General features: G+C 33.8%; 1 protein-coding gene across 3 annotated transcripts; it reads left to right on the top strand.

The window, feature by feature from the left end:
- The first annotated feature begins 7,892 nt into the window (after window positions 1–7,892).
- Window positions 7,893–11,185, top strand: LOC115978768 (DNA-directed RNA polymerase III subunit rpc6-like). Of its 3 annotated transcripts, none has more exons than XM_031100631.1 (3): window positions 7,893–8,218; window positions 8,519–8,614; window positions 10,287–11,185. In XM_031100631.1, exons 2-3 carry the CDS (start codon window positions 8,605–8,607, stop codon window positions 11,006–11,008), a joined length of 732 nt encoding a protein of 243 aa, XP_030956491.1. In that variant the 5' UTR covers window positions 7,893–8,218; window positions 8,519–8,604; the 3' UTR covers window positions 11,009–11,185. The 3 variants fall into 3 exon arrangements, with proteins under 3 accessions (XP_030956491.1, XP_030956481.1, XP_030956500.1); XM_031100621.1 differs by having other exon boundaries at window positions 7,893–8,234; XM_031100640.1 differs by lacking the exon at window positions 7,893–8,218 and adding an exon at window positions 8,292–8,381.
- The last annotated feature ends 4,927 nt before the right edge of the window (window positions 11,186–16,112 follow it).

Below are 16,112 nucleotides of genomic sequence, written 5' to 3'. Positions count from 1 at the left end.
TATCTTTTGAACTAATGAAATCACATAACTTGCTCATGTTTTATATAAAATAGGCACACTTGTAAATGTTGAGTAAAAAGATTTTTATTTTTTTTTATTTTATATATATCTCTCTTAAATAAATTTTAATCTCTTTCAAGCATTATGGGTTCTTTATCATAAAGAAATGAGAGTTCTAAGCTATCAACCATTCTTATGAGACATACTCGTATTGTGCTTTATTTGAGGTTTAAAAACCATTTAAGAGAGTTGAAATAAAAAATCTTTATTTATTTATTTAAGTGTCTAGATATAGAGTGTGTGTGTGTGCGCGCGCGTGCAATAAAGTAAAGGGGAAGGGGATTTCTTGAAAATAAAATGGATGACATAAAAGTAATGGGGAAGGGGATTGCTTGAAAATAAAATAGATGACATAAATGTCTGTTTGGTTGGAGGGATGGAAAAGTGGGAGGATAGAAAGTAACGGAAGGATGGAAAAGTGAGAGGATAGAAAAGATTTTAATTTCTCTCATTTTTGTTTGGTTTGAGAGTGGAAAAGTAAAGGGATGAAAAAAAATGAGTTTAAATAAATTTACTCATATACCTTTGTTAAAGAATGATGCCCAATTAAAAAAAATATATATATATGACAAATAACCACACAAAAAAAAGAACAATCACCCAAATTTATTATTAAAAAAAAATCATATTCCCCAAAAAAAAAAATCACATATAGTTTTAAAAAAAACAACTATCACGCCCAGTCCTAGAAAATCAAAAGAAAAGAAGAAGAAGAAGAAGAAGAAGAAGAAAAGGCAACATTACTCCCCAATAAAGAAAAAGCAGGGAAAAAAAAAGCAATGTTATTGCCCAAAAAAATAAATAAATAAATAAAACCAACTAGACGAAGCACATGTGCACTTGCACATGGTCATTTTTGTCAATTAGGAAAAATGCATCCCCACCCAGTTTTCTCCCCATTTTAAGGAAAAAACATTTTGGTGGGTTCGGAGAGAAAACACCCGGGCCTCATCATTTATTTTTCTTCCTTTCCATCTAACCAAACATACTATAAAAAAGTTTTCCTTTCCATTTCCTCTTCAAAATTTTTCATTCACCTTATTTTACCTTCAAACAAACACAATCTAAAAGTAAAGGGGAGGGAGATTGCTTGAAAATAAAATGGATGACATAAATGTAAAGACCCTAGATGCTTAGGTGGGAGGGAAAACTTTGGCGAGAAAATGAGAGGGAAAACTTTTTTAGAGTGTGTTTGGTTGAGTAAGGAGAAGAGAAAATAAATGGTGGGACCCAGGTGTTTTCTCCCCAAACCCACCAAAATATTTTCTTCCTAACATGGAAAGAAAACTAAGCAGAGATAATTTTTTTTTCTTGATTGACAAAAATGCCTATATGCATGTGCACATGGGCTTCTTCAAGTTGCCTTTTTTATTTTCTTCTCCCCTAGGCAATAACGTTGTCTTTTTCTTTTTTATTTTAATATATATATATATATATATATATTTTTTTTTTTTTTCTTTTTCTTATGTGGCAACGTTGCCTCTTTTTTCTTTTCTTTTTATTTTATCCTTTTTTTTCTCTTTTGATTTTTAGGCCTAGGTGTGCCTTCTTCTTTCTTTTGGGCAGCAAAGTGTTTTGTTTTTGTTTTTTTTTTTTTTTTTTTCTTCCTGTGTAGCAACATTGAGTCTTCTTTCTTTCTTTCTTTCTTTTTTTTTTCTTTTTTTTTGTTTTTTTTTTTGTTCTTTTTTTTCTTTTGATTTTCTAGGGCCTGGGTGTCATAATAGTTTTTTTTTGTTTTTTAACTAGACGTGATTTTTTTTTGGGACATGATTTTTATTTTTTTAATAAATTTGGGTGATTACTCTTTTTTTTTATTTTTATTTTTATGGTTATTTGTCATTTTTTTTGTTTTAATTGGGTATTGTAAGGACACGATTTGTGACGGACCGTAACGGTGTCGGGTTCGCACGTAAAAAGGCCCAAACAATATCATTTGTAGAGCGTGGGTTTGGAAGGCTAGGCCTTGATCGACAGGCGGTGGGTTTTTCGTGGTGTTCATACAAGGTTAAGTTTTCCTTCACCCCTGGAGTCTTTCTCCTGGAGGTGGGCTGGGTGGCTCTGGTTTTTGACCATTTTTCCCAGCCCCTTCTCTAGGTTCCTTATCTTTCCTTTTATACTCGCCTGCGTCCACTATCCTTCATCCACGTATAGGGTCAATCTTTCCAAGGCTGATACTTGTCCCGTCAGTTCATACCCAAAGTCGTTGGGGATGGTTGTAAAAGCCAAAGAATGCGGCTCTGTCAGGTTCAGAGCATTAAATGGCAGTAACAGCAACTTTCCCCGGATATTTTAGATCTTTCTTTCAAGTTTCAGTCCTATACCGTTTTTACCCTTCTTTCTGGGGGTACTTTGGGTCTGCCGAGGACTGAACTGCCCTCGGCAGTATCGAAAGGCTATCTTGTCGAGTTTGGGCCATAGCCCTCCTCGGCTTGGGCCTTTGGATTCTCCCCGGGTAGATGGGCCTGGCCCATAAATCATTTGGGCCCCACAGGTATCATTCTTTAATATATGGTATATGAATAAATTTATTCAAACTCATTTTTTCCATCTCTCCACTTTTCCACTCCCAACCAATCAAAAAGGAGAGAAAATAAAATCTTTTTGGGACATAATTTTTATTTTTTTAATAAATTTGGGTGAGTACTCTTTTTTTTTTTTTTTTTATGGTTATTTGTCACTTTTTTGTTTTAATTGGACATCATTCTTTAATAAGGGTATATGCGTAAATTTATTTAAACTCATTTTTTCTATCCCCACGCTTTTCCACACCTAACCAAACAAAAAGGAGAGAAAATAAAATATTTTCTATACTCTTACTCTTCCATCCTCTCACAATTTTCTATCCTCCTACTTTTCCACTCCAACCAAACGGACCCTAAGGGTACTTCCCATACAAATCCTAAGAGATGGTCCAGTACCCATCTAGGGAAGCAAGCACAATATTACAAACAAAAAATAATAATATAAGCATAAAGATAAAGAGATATACAACAATATAGGAATTTAAAGCAAGTAAAATAAAGAGACAATGAATAAAAAGAAGATCATTTTTATATTTAATGTATGATGTTATAATAACAAAAGAAAGGGAATGGGTATAGCTATAGGGAAGCTAACCCAATCCCTTATAACTTACCCACCTACCAAAATAGGATTTTTTTGTGCTAAAAGTCTAAGAGTGGTTTCCTAGGGAAAAACGAGAGAGAGAGAGAGAGAGAGAGAGAGAGAGAGAGAGAGAGAGAGAGAGAGAGAGAGAGAGAGAGAGAGAGAGAGAGAGAGAGAGAGAGAGAGAGAGAGAGAGAGAGTCCTATCCTAGAGAATTTTTATAGGAATTTTGTGTCTCCTAGTGTGCATTTCCAAGTGGAGGGGGGATGATATTTATAGGGATGGAGGGAGGGGTAGGTGGCACCCATTCTACTAAGCACCAGCTATAGCAACGACTGTAACACTAGTTGTGATGTCCAGCTGTCCCTTTAGAAGCTTCTCCATCCTTCTTTTCCAATTTTCTGAATTTCCTCTTTTTTGACACTATATTTAGGTTGCTGTTTGGAGGTCTTTCCGGGTTCCAATTTCTTCAAACTTTATATCCCTGGAAATCTCTAAATATCTAGTTTCTAATGATCCTAACTTCGCAAGATTTGGAGCTATGGTTTTCAAGATATCACATTCGGAAGGAAGGTGATGCAGTGTTGAAAATTTTGTGACGTTTTTCCTTGAAAAATTCATATCTTCCAAACTAAGGTAGATCTCATCGAGCCCTTTTTATGAGAGGTAGTCAATACCTTATTCTTTGAGTTAGTTGAACCGGATCGCTCCAGTTCTTGCCTAATTGGTACAGTTTATTGTGCGAAGTTGGCCTAAAAACTGCCCGTTTTTCCAAAAAAAAAAGGGTGAAGTTTTCTATTAGGGTTTTGGTATTTTGATGATATCTTACCATTTTAACTCTTATTTTGGCCCATAAACTACCATTTTGAAGAGAAAAATATGTCCTATGAGACGGTCCAAAATTCAACTCAATCAAATGGTTGGATCGAAAAGTCAACCTTTTGACCACACTAGAGTAGGGTTTTGGCCTCATTTGCTATAAAAAGGGATTTTAAATGTTGTGACCCCTTTATCCACCATCCAATCATATTGTATTTATTTTTTACCCTTTTTGGCTTTGAAACTTGTATTTTTGTACCTTTTTTCAATTTCTCTAAATTTTTTGTCTTTATTTTGGCGCATGAATCAGGGCTGGACAAAATATGGTATCGACAAAGATAAAGGAGAGTTTGATTCAAAAACTCATCTTTCACGCATAATTTTAAACTATAAAAGTAACAACTGAACTCACTAACCAACAAACTCTCCAATTACAAAGTAACAATTGAATTAATGAAATCACGTGACTTGCTCATCTTTTAACTAAAACAGGCACACTTGTTTAGAACTTAAGAGTTAAGATACGTTGCCGTGTTCCTCTTAATGAAACAATGCGTCAAGACTCAAGACCAATGCATTTAATAAATTGGTGTGTTTTTCGCTCCTGTGCTTCACAGTTTGCACACACAATTTGCAACACCCTATGATATGGTGCATCAAGACCACTACTCTCTGCATACTCTCTTTTTTCCATCTTATTTGCCCAAATAATTGGATTTAGAAATTTCAAATTTTAAAGGCATTTATCCCATCTATAAAATTGTTTGATTAGAGAGACTTAGCTGATTGGTTGCTACTAATTTGGTGGAGTTTGTATTATTTTGAAAATTAGATGAGGATCACCTATATGATGGTCACTTTACATGAGTACGATTACACTTCAAAAAGAATTGAATCAATGCTAGTTGGCGTAATTAACAATTGAATTCAATTACCATGGTAAATGAGTGTTGATGTATCAAAGACTTGGTCCTTGTGTTTCAAATAGCCATAACTACAAAATAAATAAATAAATAAAGAGAAAAGAAAAGCCACACACAAAAGAAAGAAAGAAAGAAAGGAAAAAAAGAAACCCAAGTGAGGTGGAAATGGGGTCGGGTGGGCCCAAGGGATAGGGTCTTCACCTCCATCCCATATGATGGGGCAAACTGCCTTACCTCATGGGGCTTCGTGGGGCCCTACTCTGCAAAATTTTACTTCGTGTGAAATTGTCACATCCCATCCCACACCTATTACAATTTTTTTTTTTTTAAATAAAAAAACTAGCTTATATACTTGAAATTACAGTTAAATTTATTACATCAAATCAAATTAGTTTTTAGTAAGGATTGAATAATATTATCCAAAGTGTTTATCAATACAATGTCACAATAAAATAAAAAGCCTTATTATAAATAAATAATATATATATATATATATATATTAAATGCACAGTATAATAAAAACTAATTCTCAAAAAAGAGAGTCGCCACTCTTAAGCTTTGTTTGGTTTGAGAGGAAGAAGAGGGAAAGGAAGAGAAATTATATGTTTTCCGCTATTTGGATAGCATGAGAGAAAAAAAAATGTATTAAAATTGTTAACAATCTTGTTACTTTGAGCCCACATTTTTCCCTTTCCCCTTGTTCATTTTCTCTTCTCTTCCACTCCTTTCCCTCAAACCAAACATAGGGTTTAAAGTTTTAGCAAATAAATAGAGAAATCCATCCAAAACCACTTCGCATTGACCTAACTTGTTTGACCGACGTTCAAACTTAGCGGATGAATGGCAACTCGCCCAACTCTAATGAGGCAATTTTTCTCGCCAAACAATAAAAGGTCATTAATTATTTGCTATCTTGCATTCTCTCTCTCTCTCTCTCTCTCGATTGTGCTCTCTCTTCAACTTCATGCCATTTTTAGAAAGGAGTTCACCATTAATTGGGCTTGCTGGCACAAGGAAAGGAGTGTTGATCGAAATCCATTTTAGGTACTATTGATTTGTTTTGAAATTCCTCCAATTTTTCTTGATTTGTGCTTCAATTGCTTGATGATGATGGGTGTGTGTGTCTACCATGTATCGGTGGGTAGCCTGCAGTGTGTGGGATTGGTTGTGCTACAAGTGTGGGTTTGCTTGGTGATGGGTTCAATTTTTGTGGCTCTTTTTTTCACTAATCTTGAATTAGAGTATCTATTTCAGTAGTTGACGCGATTTGTTACTCAAAATCATCATTTTTCTTGACCCATTTTCACATCTGTTTAACTGTGTTTGTTCATGTTTTAGGGTTTTAAATAGAACAACTCTGTTTTTTTTGTTCAAGTTATATTGCATGATGGGTTTGTTCTAGTCAACCAATGATGGTTCTTTACAACCTATTGACTATTCCTTGTGTTGCATGTCAAGCATGTGGATCTACTACCACTCATGGAGTATCAAACTGTGAATAAATTTTGCTATTATGTGTTACAGCTCTGAATGTTACCTACAAGCACTTAGTCCTTGAGGAAAGCATGTTAGTGTGAATGCAGTCTTGGATCATGGCATGAGGAAAATGTGTTTTTGTTTTAAAAGTAAATATGTTTATGGTACTTGTTGTTGATGGATATTGTTCTTTGTGGTTGAATTTGCAAGGTGTAGCACCACCAAAAATAAGGCCCCGGGTCAAGTTATGGTCTTGGGCATTGGTAAGATGTTTTTGTTCCAAAATGTGGATGAGTTGTTGAATTTTGTAACTCAATTTAACTTATGTCAGTAGATGCATGCAAGGCAATGGTGGTTAAGATGGGTTAATTGCATGGAATTTTTTGGGTTTTTGTGGAAATGGTTGTTGGGTTTTGTGCAGTGGTGATGGTGTCGTGAATGTGGTGGTGGCTCGCTGTGGTGTGGTGGTGGTTGTATATGTTGAGAGGAGAGAGAAAAAATAAATACTTAAGTGAAGTAAGAAATAAAGTATTGAGTCTAATGTGTGCATACAAAACTTGGATATCTAAACTAGAAAAAGTAAAGTTTTTTGGGTTAGTTTCGCTAAAAATTTGAGGAGGCTGATTTTAGAACCTTGTTTTGCACTGAGACTCTCCTTTATTTCATTCTCTTCCATGACCCATTTTCCCACCTTACTTGTATTTCACCCATTTTCCCTCACCATCTCCACCCCCCTTTCTGCCACCATGCGTTAACACCACTGTCTTTTCTGGGTAACTTTATTTTTTGGTGCTTATATTGGCATATTCATTGGAATTATATGTTTATATTTTAAGCTTATTAGAGTGCACTTGTATTGTATTATAGACTTGTCATAGTTGTAAAGAGAGATTGTATATATGTAATTGTGTCAACTCTGTACTCATATTCACCAAAACTCAATTGATTTCCCCAACACCCCCCCCCCTTCACTCAAACTATGCTAAAGCCGAAAGTATTTTCTCCCACCCCACTTATCACTCATGTATTAGCTATGATGCATGGATACAAATATGGGTATCGGTACGGTAACGGTACGAGTATGAGGATACAACATTTTTAAAAAAAATCTAGGATATGATACGTCAAGGATATGACAAGTAATTAATTAATTAATATTTATTTTTAGGTATATTTAAATATTTTTGTACATATTTTATGTTTATTTTAAGTTTTAAAATTAAGTAACAATATATCACATTCTATTGTTTTTATTATCTAATGTTTGATGTTTCTAATGTTTCTTTTATATATATATATATATATATATATGATATCACAGACCCACATATAACATACCCATTATCAGCAAAAAAATAAAAATAAAATAATATATATACTCTGAGTCACAAACCCATGTGGGCCAAGACAATGGGCCACACCACAACAAAACAAACATACCCATTCTCAGCCCAAAAAAAAAAAACCATTCTCTGGTCTTTGAGTCACAGACCCACAACAAACATGAGCCGAGCCGAAGGGCCCGAGGCCCAAAACCCAAAACGAAAAAACAGAGAGAAGGGAAGGCGAAAAGGGAAAGAAAAAAAAAAAAAATCCTCTCGGCGATTCCGATTTCCGATTCAGAACAGAGGCAAGCGAGAGGCGAGGTAGAGAGAGTGACAGTTTGAGAGACTTACCGGCGGCAAGAAGAAGGAGGAGGAGCTCTTGTCGTGGGTCTGTCTGTGACGGCAAGCTCAGAGCAGAGTGGAGACTTTTGAGAGTGAGCGACTGAGAGAGTAGAAAGGAGAGAGTGATAGATCGGGTGAAGGTGAAGCAAAATTAGGGCTCCTTATATGGTCAGAAATCATCCAGGTGTCAAAATTCTTCTCTCTCTTCCTTTTTTTTTTTTTTTCTCCAGTATCCTATCGGATACTCGCCATATCTCGGACGTATCCGAGCCGTATCGGAATTAAAAAATGATTTTCTTCGACTCGATACTCTTCGGGTACGTTCGTACCGGTATGCCAACCGAATCCGTATCGGATACCGATACGATGGCATTTTTGCCGTATCGGTGCATCAGAGTATTAGATATTGATAATGACCAATATTATTGAGTGTATAATATGACCCATTTCTCTTTCCTTGTGATGCAGATTTCAACTGAATATTACATATTTCTTCTTCTATTGAATTCCTTTGTGTTCCGAACCTGTTAGAGAATTCAAAAAGCTTTTACAAAATGAGTGCAGGTACTCTCTCTCTTTCTTTTTATTGTCCTATGTTTGGCTGCTTAGAGAAAGCAGAGAATATGAAATATGCAATTCTGCACTTCTGTTTTGTAATTTTTTATGGGAAAAAAGTGTTTAGGAGCTCATTCATGTAAGATAAACAATCATAGTAAGGTTAGCTAAGTGGAAAATGCCAACATTTCAATCTTGTTTGTGCTTCTTTTGGGATTTGGAGGTCATAGGGAAAATGGGTCCTTTGAAATATTGCTATATTGGGATTTTGATGCAAAAAAGAATGAAAATTGTGGATATGAGATTTGATAACATTAATTCCAATTTGCTTAGGGATAAGATACATGCATTTGTGGTTTGCTTGAAATTTTAAGTGTTTATCTTCATTTGTATTAGAAATGTTTTGTGTTTCTTATGTAGGAAATGTTCTTATATATTTCATCATTTGTAGCTTAGAGCTTCTTTCTTATTGGATCTTTTAGATAGTGTTAGATGAGAGATTAGAAGAAAAATTATTATTGATTTCCATGAGATTCCAGGTAGGAAATAGCACTATAAAATAGTTGTGGCAGAAAAAAACATTGGTTTTCATCAAATAATCAGATATGCAGTCATGAAAAGCAATAACGATTAGACTGCAAATTGTAGATGACAATATATATATATACATATATATACATATATTGAGAATAAAGTTGCCTAGAAAGATAAATTGTAGATGACAATATATATATATATATATATATATATTTAAATTTGTAAGTTTGCTTTTCTCCTCTGTAATGGTAAAGCATACTAGAAAAAAAAGAAAAAAATGCCCCTTTTGCCCTTAAGCCATCCCACCCCCCCCCCCCCCCTTCCCCCAAAAAAAAAAAATCAATGGAGTTTTCTTTTTGTTTGCATGCTAAGAATTCTGAGGAAAAGAAGAGTTAATATATATTTGACTTCTTTGTGTTTTGGCTTCCAATATACTGGGAAGTTTTGGCTTAAGGAAGAAGAGAAGTTTTATCAGTGTGCTTGTGGGCTTAGATCTTTTGTTGATTAAGTAAAAATTAATAAAAGCATATTTGTTTCTAGGAAGTTGTATGTCCATGGCAACCTCCCCAATGAGAGTATTTGTGTATGATTATTTCTAGTGATCTTGCTTGGTTCTTATGGAAATTCTGACTTATGAGGATGAACTACATCTTCTTATGAGAATTTTGGCTTGAGAAATAATTTTAATTCTTTAACTCTTTTAATAGTTGTACTTGTACCTGTATACCTAGAGAAACCAACACAATATAGAAATATTTTGCTAGCCTTTGTAGTGATACTGATATAGGCTGAACTATTGTTCTGTTGTGAAGTGGATGGAAAGGTGATTCCCGTGGTGGATTCATTTGGGTTTTTTGAATAAAATTCTAAATTTTTGAGAAATTTTTTTTTCCTTTTTTTTAAGAATAGCTGACAGATGGAAGTAATTAAGTTTACAAATTTTACTTTCTTCTTTCCTTTTCCTACTGTTATTATGCAACATCGAATAAAGGCTATAAGTTTTTATTATTCTGGTTATTTTAAAATATGAATGTTAATGCCCACCATGCTAGAAAACAAGGTTCAGTACTCCTATGTAAGTGAATGACGTCTTCTCCTTCTTTTTCTTTTCTTTTTTTTTTCCCCTGCAATTGTCTTTTGATAGGAATGAACCGATCACAAGGGCTCTCATCTCTGAAGCGTAAACAGCCTGACTCAAAATCACCTATTGAGTCTTTGACAGAACATGAGCGTATCCTTTATAATCTGATCCGAAGCAAGCAAGACATGGCTATTTGGACAAGAGACATGAAACGAGAAACAAACATCCCCGACAATGTGCTCAACAAATCCCTCAAATCACTTCAAGCTAAGAAACTGATAAAAGAGGTTGTAACCATCCAAAATAAAGGCAGAAAACACTATATTGCGACAGAGTTTGAACCATCAAAGGAAATCACTGGTGGAGCTTGGTATGTTGAGGGGAGCCTCGATACAGAGTTTATAAACTTCTTGAAAAAGCACTGTGTGAAGATCATTTATGAGCAAAAGATTGTTACACTGGAGGAAATTCTGGACACAATAAGGAGGAGTAGAGCCTTCAATGTTGAGTTCACAACTCAGCAAATTGAAGAGATTGTGAATGCTTTGGTTTTGGACAATGAGATATTGGAGGTGAAGAGTACTGGAATGGGGGAGTTTAATTCTATTCCTATTGGGAAAGTTTGTTATAGATGCGCAAGCAAAGCAGGCCTTAAAGCGGAACCGAAAATTGGGGCCATGGCTTCAATTCCATGCGGAGTTTGTCCACAGATAAGTCTATGTACACCGGATGGAATAATTTCCCCAGCGACCTGTGTATACTACACTAAATGGTTGGATTTCTAACTTGCTTGTGTATCACTGCAACGTTTCTGAATCTAAGATGAGTTTATAAAGTTCTTCTCTTTTCCTTTATCACCTTTTTGTTTGGGGTATAGGCTGCATAATTTAGTGCCTCACGGTTTTGTCTATGAATTCAAGGTAAAAACTCTATTTGAATTTTCTATTACTTCTTGTATCTCTTTTTGGATTGTTGGTGACAATTACAATGCAGCAATTCTGTCATTTTCACATGTTTATGATGGCTTGAAATTATAATTAAATCATCCTGACAGCTTCTTAGGATTTGTTATTTCTGCTTTAGTCTAAAGATTGATAAGAGTAATTTTATTGTGAAAGGAATATTGGGGAGAAAATTTGAAGGGATAGGATTTTCTTTTTCTTTTTCTATTGCATTTAAAGTACCCTTTTGATATGCTGAGCTGAATTAGCGAATTTTGGTTGTAAAGAAACTCAAAAATGAACTAAATCAGTTAAGTTTTTCCTTTTAAAGAAGGAAATCCTTCATAAAACAACTTGAACTTGACATTGTCAGAATGCTAACTGCAGTAATTCAGGTTACTTATATGAACTAAATAATCAATGCAAGGAAATCCTTCATAAAACAACTCAACATTGTCAAAATGCTAACTGCAGTAATTCAAGTTACTTAAATGTACCAAATCATTGATGTATGTTTACCCTTTCAATCAGGGAAATCCTTCTTGAGGCAACTTGACATTGTCAAAATGCTAAATACAGCAATTTAAGTTACTTGCTATTACCTGGACAGCTGGCTGAGCTAATGGGAGAGAATTTCACGAAGGATTTCCTTCTTTAAAAGAAAAAAATTTATGTGTAATCCTTATGACTGCTGCCAATGCAGCTTGAGTTTTATCTTATGTGTAATTTTCATTAGAGATTTGAAAGTTTTAATGATTTCTGCAGAGGATTAGGATTAAAGTAGATTCAATAAAAATGATGTCAAAGGTAGTCCCATAAAAGTGATGCTATACTAATCATAATCTACCATCTCACGTGTGAAATTTTTGTGTCTATAGCATTGTTGAATAATAAATCTTGTTTAGCTGTTGTGGTTAGATACCATAAAGGTGAGTGCAAAAAGGAATGAGGTTGAAAGTGTCTTGCAAACAAGAAAATCTTTAAGTTTGGGGATGATTGAAGACATAGCCATTGAAGAGGGCTTTACTCGAGTTGCCAAAGTGGGATTTGAAGACCCAAGGAGCTCAGTCTGCTGGGAAATTCTGCAAATCATGGAAGATGTAGAGGGGCGCTGTGGAATTTCCTTTAAACCTTTAAACCTACTACGTAGCGGTTGAATTATATGACTTTTAATGAGTGGAGGAAAATATTGTCCAACTTATATGATGGGTATTTAATATAGTTCAAGGAACCATAAACGTGCAATGAATTTGAATTAGAAGTAGGGCTTGGTAAAACCTTTCACAGTGCTTCCTTGACTCATAAAAGAGTGTATGCTCCTCTAGTAATGATTCAAAAAAATTTCGGAGAGAGACAGAGAGGGCATGGAGAAGCTGAGACTTGAGAGATCACTAACTAGCCAAACATTTGTCATTTGCCTTGAAATGATTCCTTCCTAAAAGGGAGAGCTGGAAGACCCAAACTTGTTTAATCTTGCTCTGTTTATTTCAATCTTTTGTGAATATAGGTTTTCACTTTTTAAAAAAAAAAAATTGGTAGTATGAAAAAAAAAAAAAAAAAGGTCGACCAAAAAACCTGTTAAGATATAACTCATTTTAAAGTTACTATTAAAAACAACTTTATCTCATTTTGGAGCAACTACCAAATATAGAAAAATAAAATAAATTTTCACATTTTCTTGTATTTGGTGGTATCAAAAAAGATATCTAAAAAAGATTTTATTTTTGGTCAATGAAAAACCCTATTAAAGTATGACTCATTTTGAAGAAAAAATTCTATCTCATTTTAAAGTCACTAATAAATTTAGAAAAATGACATAGTTTTTCAAAAAATATAATTATGTTTTTTTTGTTGGAAAGCATTAAAGTCGACACAAACATAGTAAAATATTACTGTAAGAATCTAAGACATAAACTCTAGTTTGTTATTCTTCGTTTCCCAGCTGACTTGGATAAAGATAAACATAGGTTTACTTGTGTCCATCCAAAACCAAAAGTCCCTGTCGAAAAAGACTGACTTGCCCTACTAAAAAAGAAATATGGTTATTTATTGTACCTCTAGTAAAACTCATAATTCATATAAATAAATTAGACAAGACGCAAAGGGGACAAGAATTTGACTGATCTACCCTTGGTTGCTGGAAAGCTCTCTACACTAGTCTACGTATATTATGTACCTTTAGGATTATTCCAAAGATCATACTTCTCTTCACACAATCACTCTTGGGATATAGCTCATAGGAATTTGGAGGAAATGGTGAAAGCAGTGACTTTTTTGCTCTTTTTGGCCTTCCTCTTCACATTCTCACAAGCCAAGTCAATCATTCCTCAACCCCAATAGTTTAGATCCTTCAAGATCAACAATACCCAGGTATGAAAATACTCCTCAAAGATTCCCACATGGTGCTTTGATCTTTTTCTAAAAAGATAGATCCCTTTAGAGCAAGAGTCTTTTTTTTCTTTTTCTTTTTCTTTTTTGGTTCAAAACAATGGACTTAGACAGACAGAGGTTAACTTGAACAAAATTATTTTATTCCAGTAAAAAAACCAAAAAAAAAAAAAAAAGGTTATGTCACAATTTTTAATTTATGTCTCTAAAATAAATACTAATTTTCTTGTAGAATGTAAAGAGCTGCTCTTACACAGTATCAATAACGACAAGCTGTTCATCAACCAAATATACAAGGGATCAAATCAGTCTTGCATTTGGTGATGCTTATGGCAATCAGGTTCTTCTTAACTCTTTTTTTTTTTTTTTTGAGAAACAGGTTTTTCTTAACTCACTGTACACATTACACACCCGCACATAAAATAATTAATGTATAAATGTAGATGCGAGTTAGTTCAACAGACCAAGTCTCTTATCGTCCAATAAAATATTTTGATTTTGAATATCGCATGTACCAAAAATTGTTTTGATTGATGATAAAAGAGCAGTCATGACAGGTATAAATGTATGTAAATGACAATTTTGTGCACATTAATTTAAGTAGATGCATGCATATATGTCATGAGAATCCAGAATGGATAATTAATTAATTGTGTAACTTATTACTGTTTCTTGGATGTAATTACCATTTGTTTGATGATCGGGTGTATGCACCAAGACTGGATGATCCATCAACATGAACGTTTGGGAGGTGCTCTAGAGATACATTTCAGATATTAGGACCATGCTCATACCAAATCTGCTTTGTCTACCTCTACAGGAGTGGATTCGATGGTTGGATGCCTGAGAAAGTGACAATCAATGGTTATAACACCAAGTCTGCTACATTTTATTACAACACTTACATTCCTAATGATGTTTGGTATGGATTCAATCTTTGTAATGGAGCTTCAGTCAGTACAATATAGGAGGAGAAAGATGTTTCTCTCTATTTCATTTTGGGGCTTGTCAAAACTGGTTTCTGTTTGGTCTTTTGATCTTTACTAACCCTCACTTGTCTTGGGTGCTTAATTAGTGACATATGAACAAAATAAATCATTAATAAAAGTGTTCATTATCATATGCAAGTGCTTTTGAGGAAGCAACAATACAATTTCAACACAGTTTGGTTGTCATACTGAATTTCTGTAATTTTTCATTAAGTATAATTTAAAAAGTTTGTGATATTGACCAAATAAGAGTTATCATGCTTCTATCAAAAAAAAAAAAAAGTTATCATGCTATCAACAACCTCGTTGAATTATTTGCATTAATTTAGAAGGATCCAATACAATTATTAGCATTAATTACTACAAGTACAAAGTGCATATAATATGTTTGCCACGCCACTACAGTAAGATTCTTCTGTCCACTTGATAAATCTGATTTATAGTCCACCCCTTTTCTTTTTTTTGACATATATAGTCCACCCCTTGGCCCTTGTACATCTGCGAAACCAGATATAAAGCCAACTGATATTGGGAAATGCAAAAAGAGCATCTCCCAGTGGTTTTTTTTTTTTTTTTTTTAACAAGCGCTTATTGCATTGTGCATGAAATATGAACAGTGCAAATAGGCAAATGAACAATGTATTTGGTGTGAATAGTAATTTGGAAATTATTTTTTTTATTATTTTCAGTTTTTAGTTTTAGTTTCAGTTTTCAGCAAAATAAGCAGTATAATTTGTTTGGAAGTAAAATATTTTCTATGTAAATCATTTTTAATAAAATATTTTTAGATGTTTGGTATAAGTTACATATAAAATATTTAAAGCACAAACCACCAAAATTAGCAGCTCCAACTATCGAAACCATCGGTGACCAGATTATCGTTTTGGATGCAAAACTGGCAGCTCTTGTGACTTGACCCTTAGTATCGACCATCTGAGTGGCAACTCCAACAATCAAATTGGCGACTTGGACGACTGAATTATTGGCATTGGTTGCCTAGCCCATCGAATTGGTGACTTAGCCACCAAATGAGGAGAGGACTACTAAGTGTTTAAAGGTAAAACATTTTACAGTTTTTTACAAATGATTTTAGGCTTAACTAAAAATATTTTTTACAAGTTTAACCACATTTTACATATAAAAAAATACTTAAAAATAAGAAAATATTTACTTTTAAAAATCATCCAACCCACTGCATGATTCAAAGGAAAGAGCTGATTTTACCCCTAAGAACCAATCACAAACAAATTGCTCTCTTATGCTGAAGCTCAAATTAGACCTAAACCAACAAAAGTATCAGGTAATGTTTGGTAATGGTTTTAGCTTTCTATTTGCAGAAATTTGTTTTTAATAAATAAAAAAAGCACTTGGTAAGTTGGGAAAAAAGTTTTTCAAAAATAAAAAACAGATTTTATTTTTGGAGCTGATATATATATTTATATATATTTTCGTGTGTGTGTGAATATTTTTTTTCAGAAAAGGAACTGATAGTACAATAGTTTTCTGAGACTATATATATATATTATTATATTTTTTTTTTTTTTTTTTTGGTAAACGACGCTCGGAATTAA

This window comes from Quercus lobata, chromosome 1 (assembly GCF_001633185.2).
Source record: "Quercus lobata isolate SW786 chromosome 1, ValleyOak3.0 Primary Assembly, whole genome shotgun sequence".
Taxonomy (NCBI): Eukaryota; Viridiplantae; Streptophyta; class Magnoliopsida; order Fagales; family Fagaceae; genus Quercus; species Quercus lobata.
Note: the sequence above shows the minus strand (reverse complement) of the source record. Positions and strands in the feature narration are given on the sequence as shown.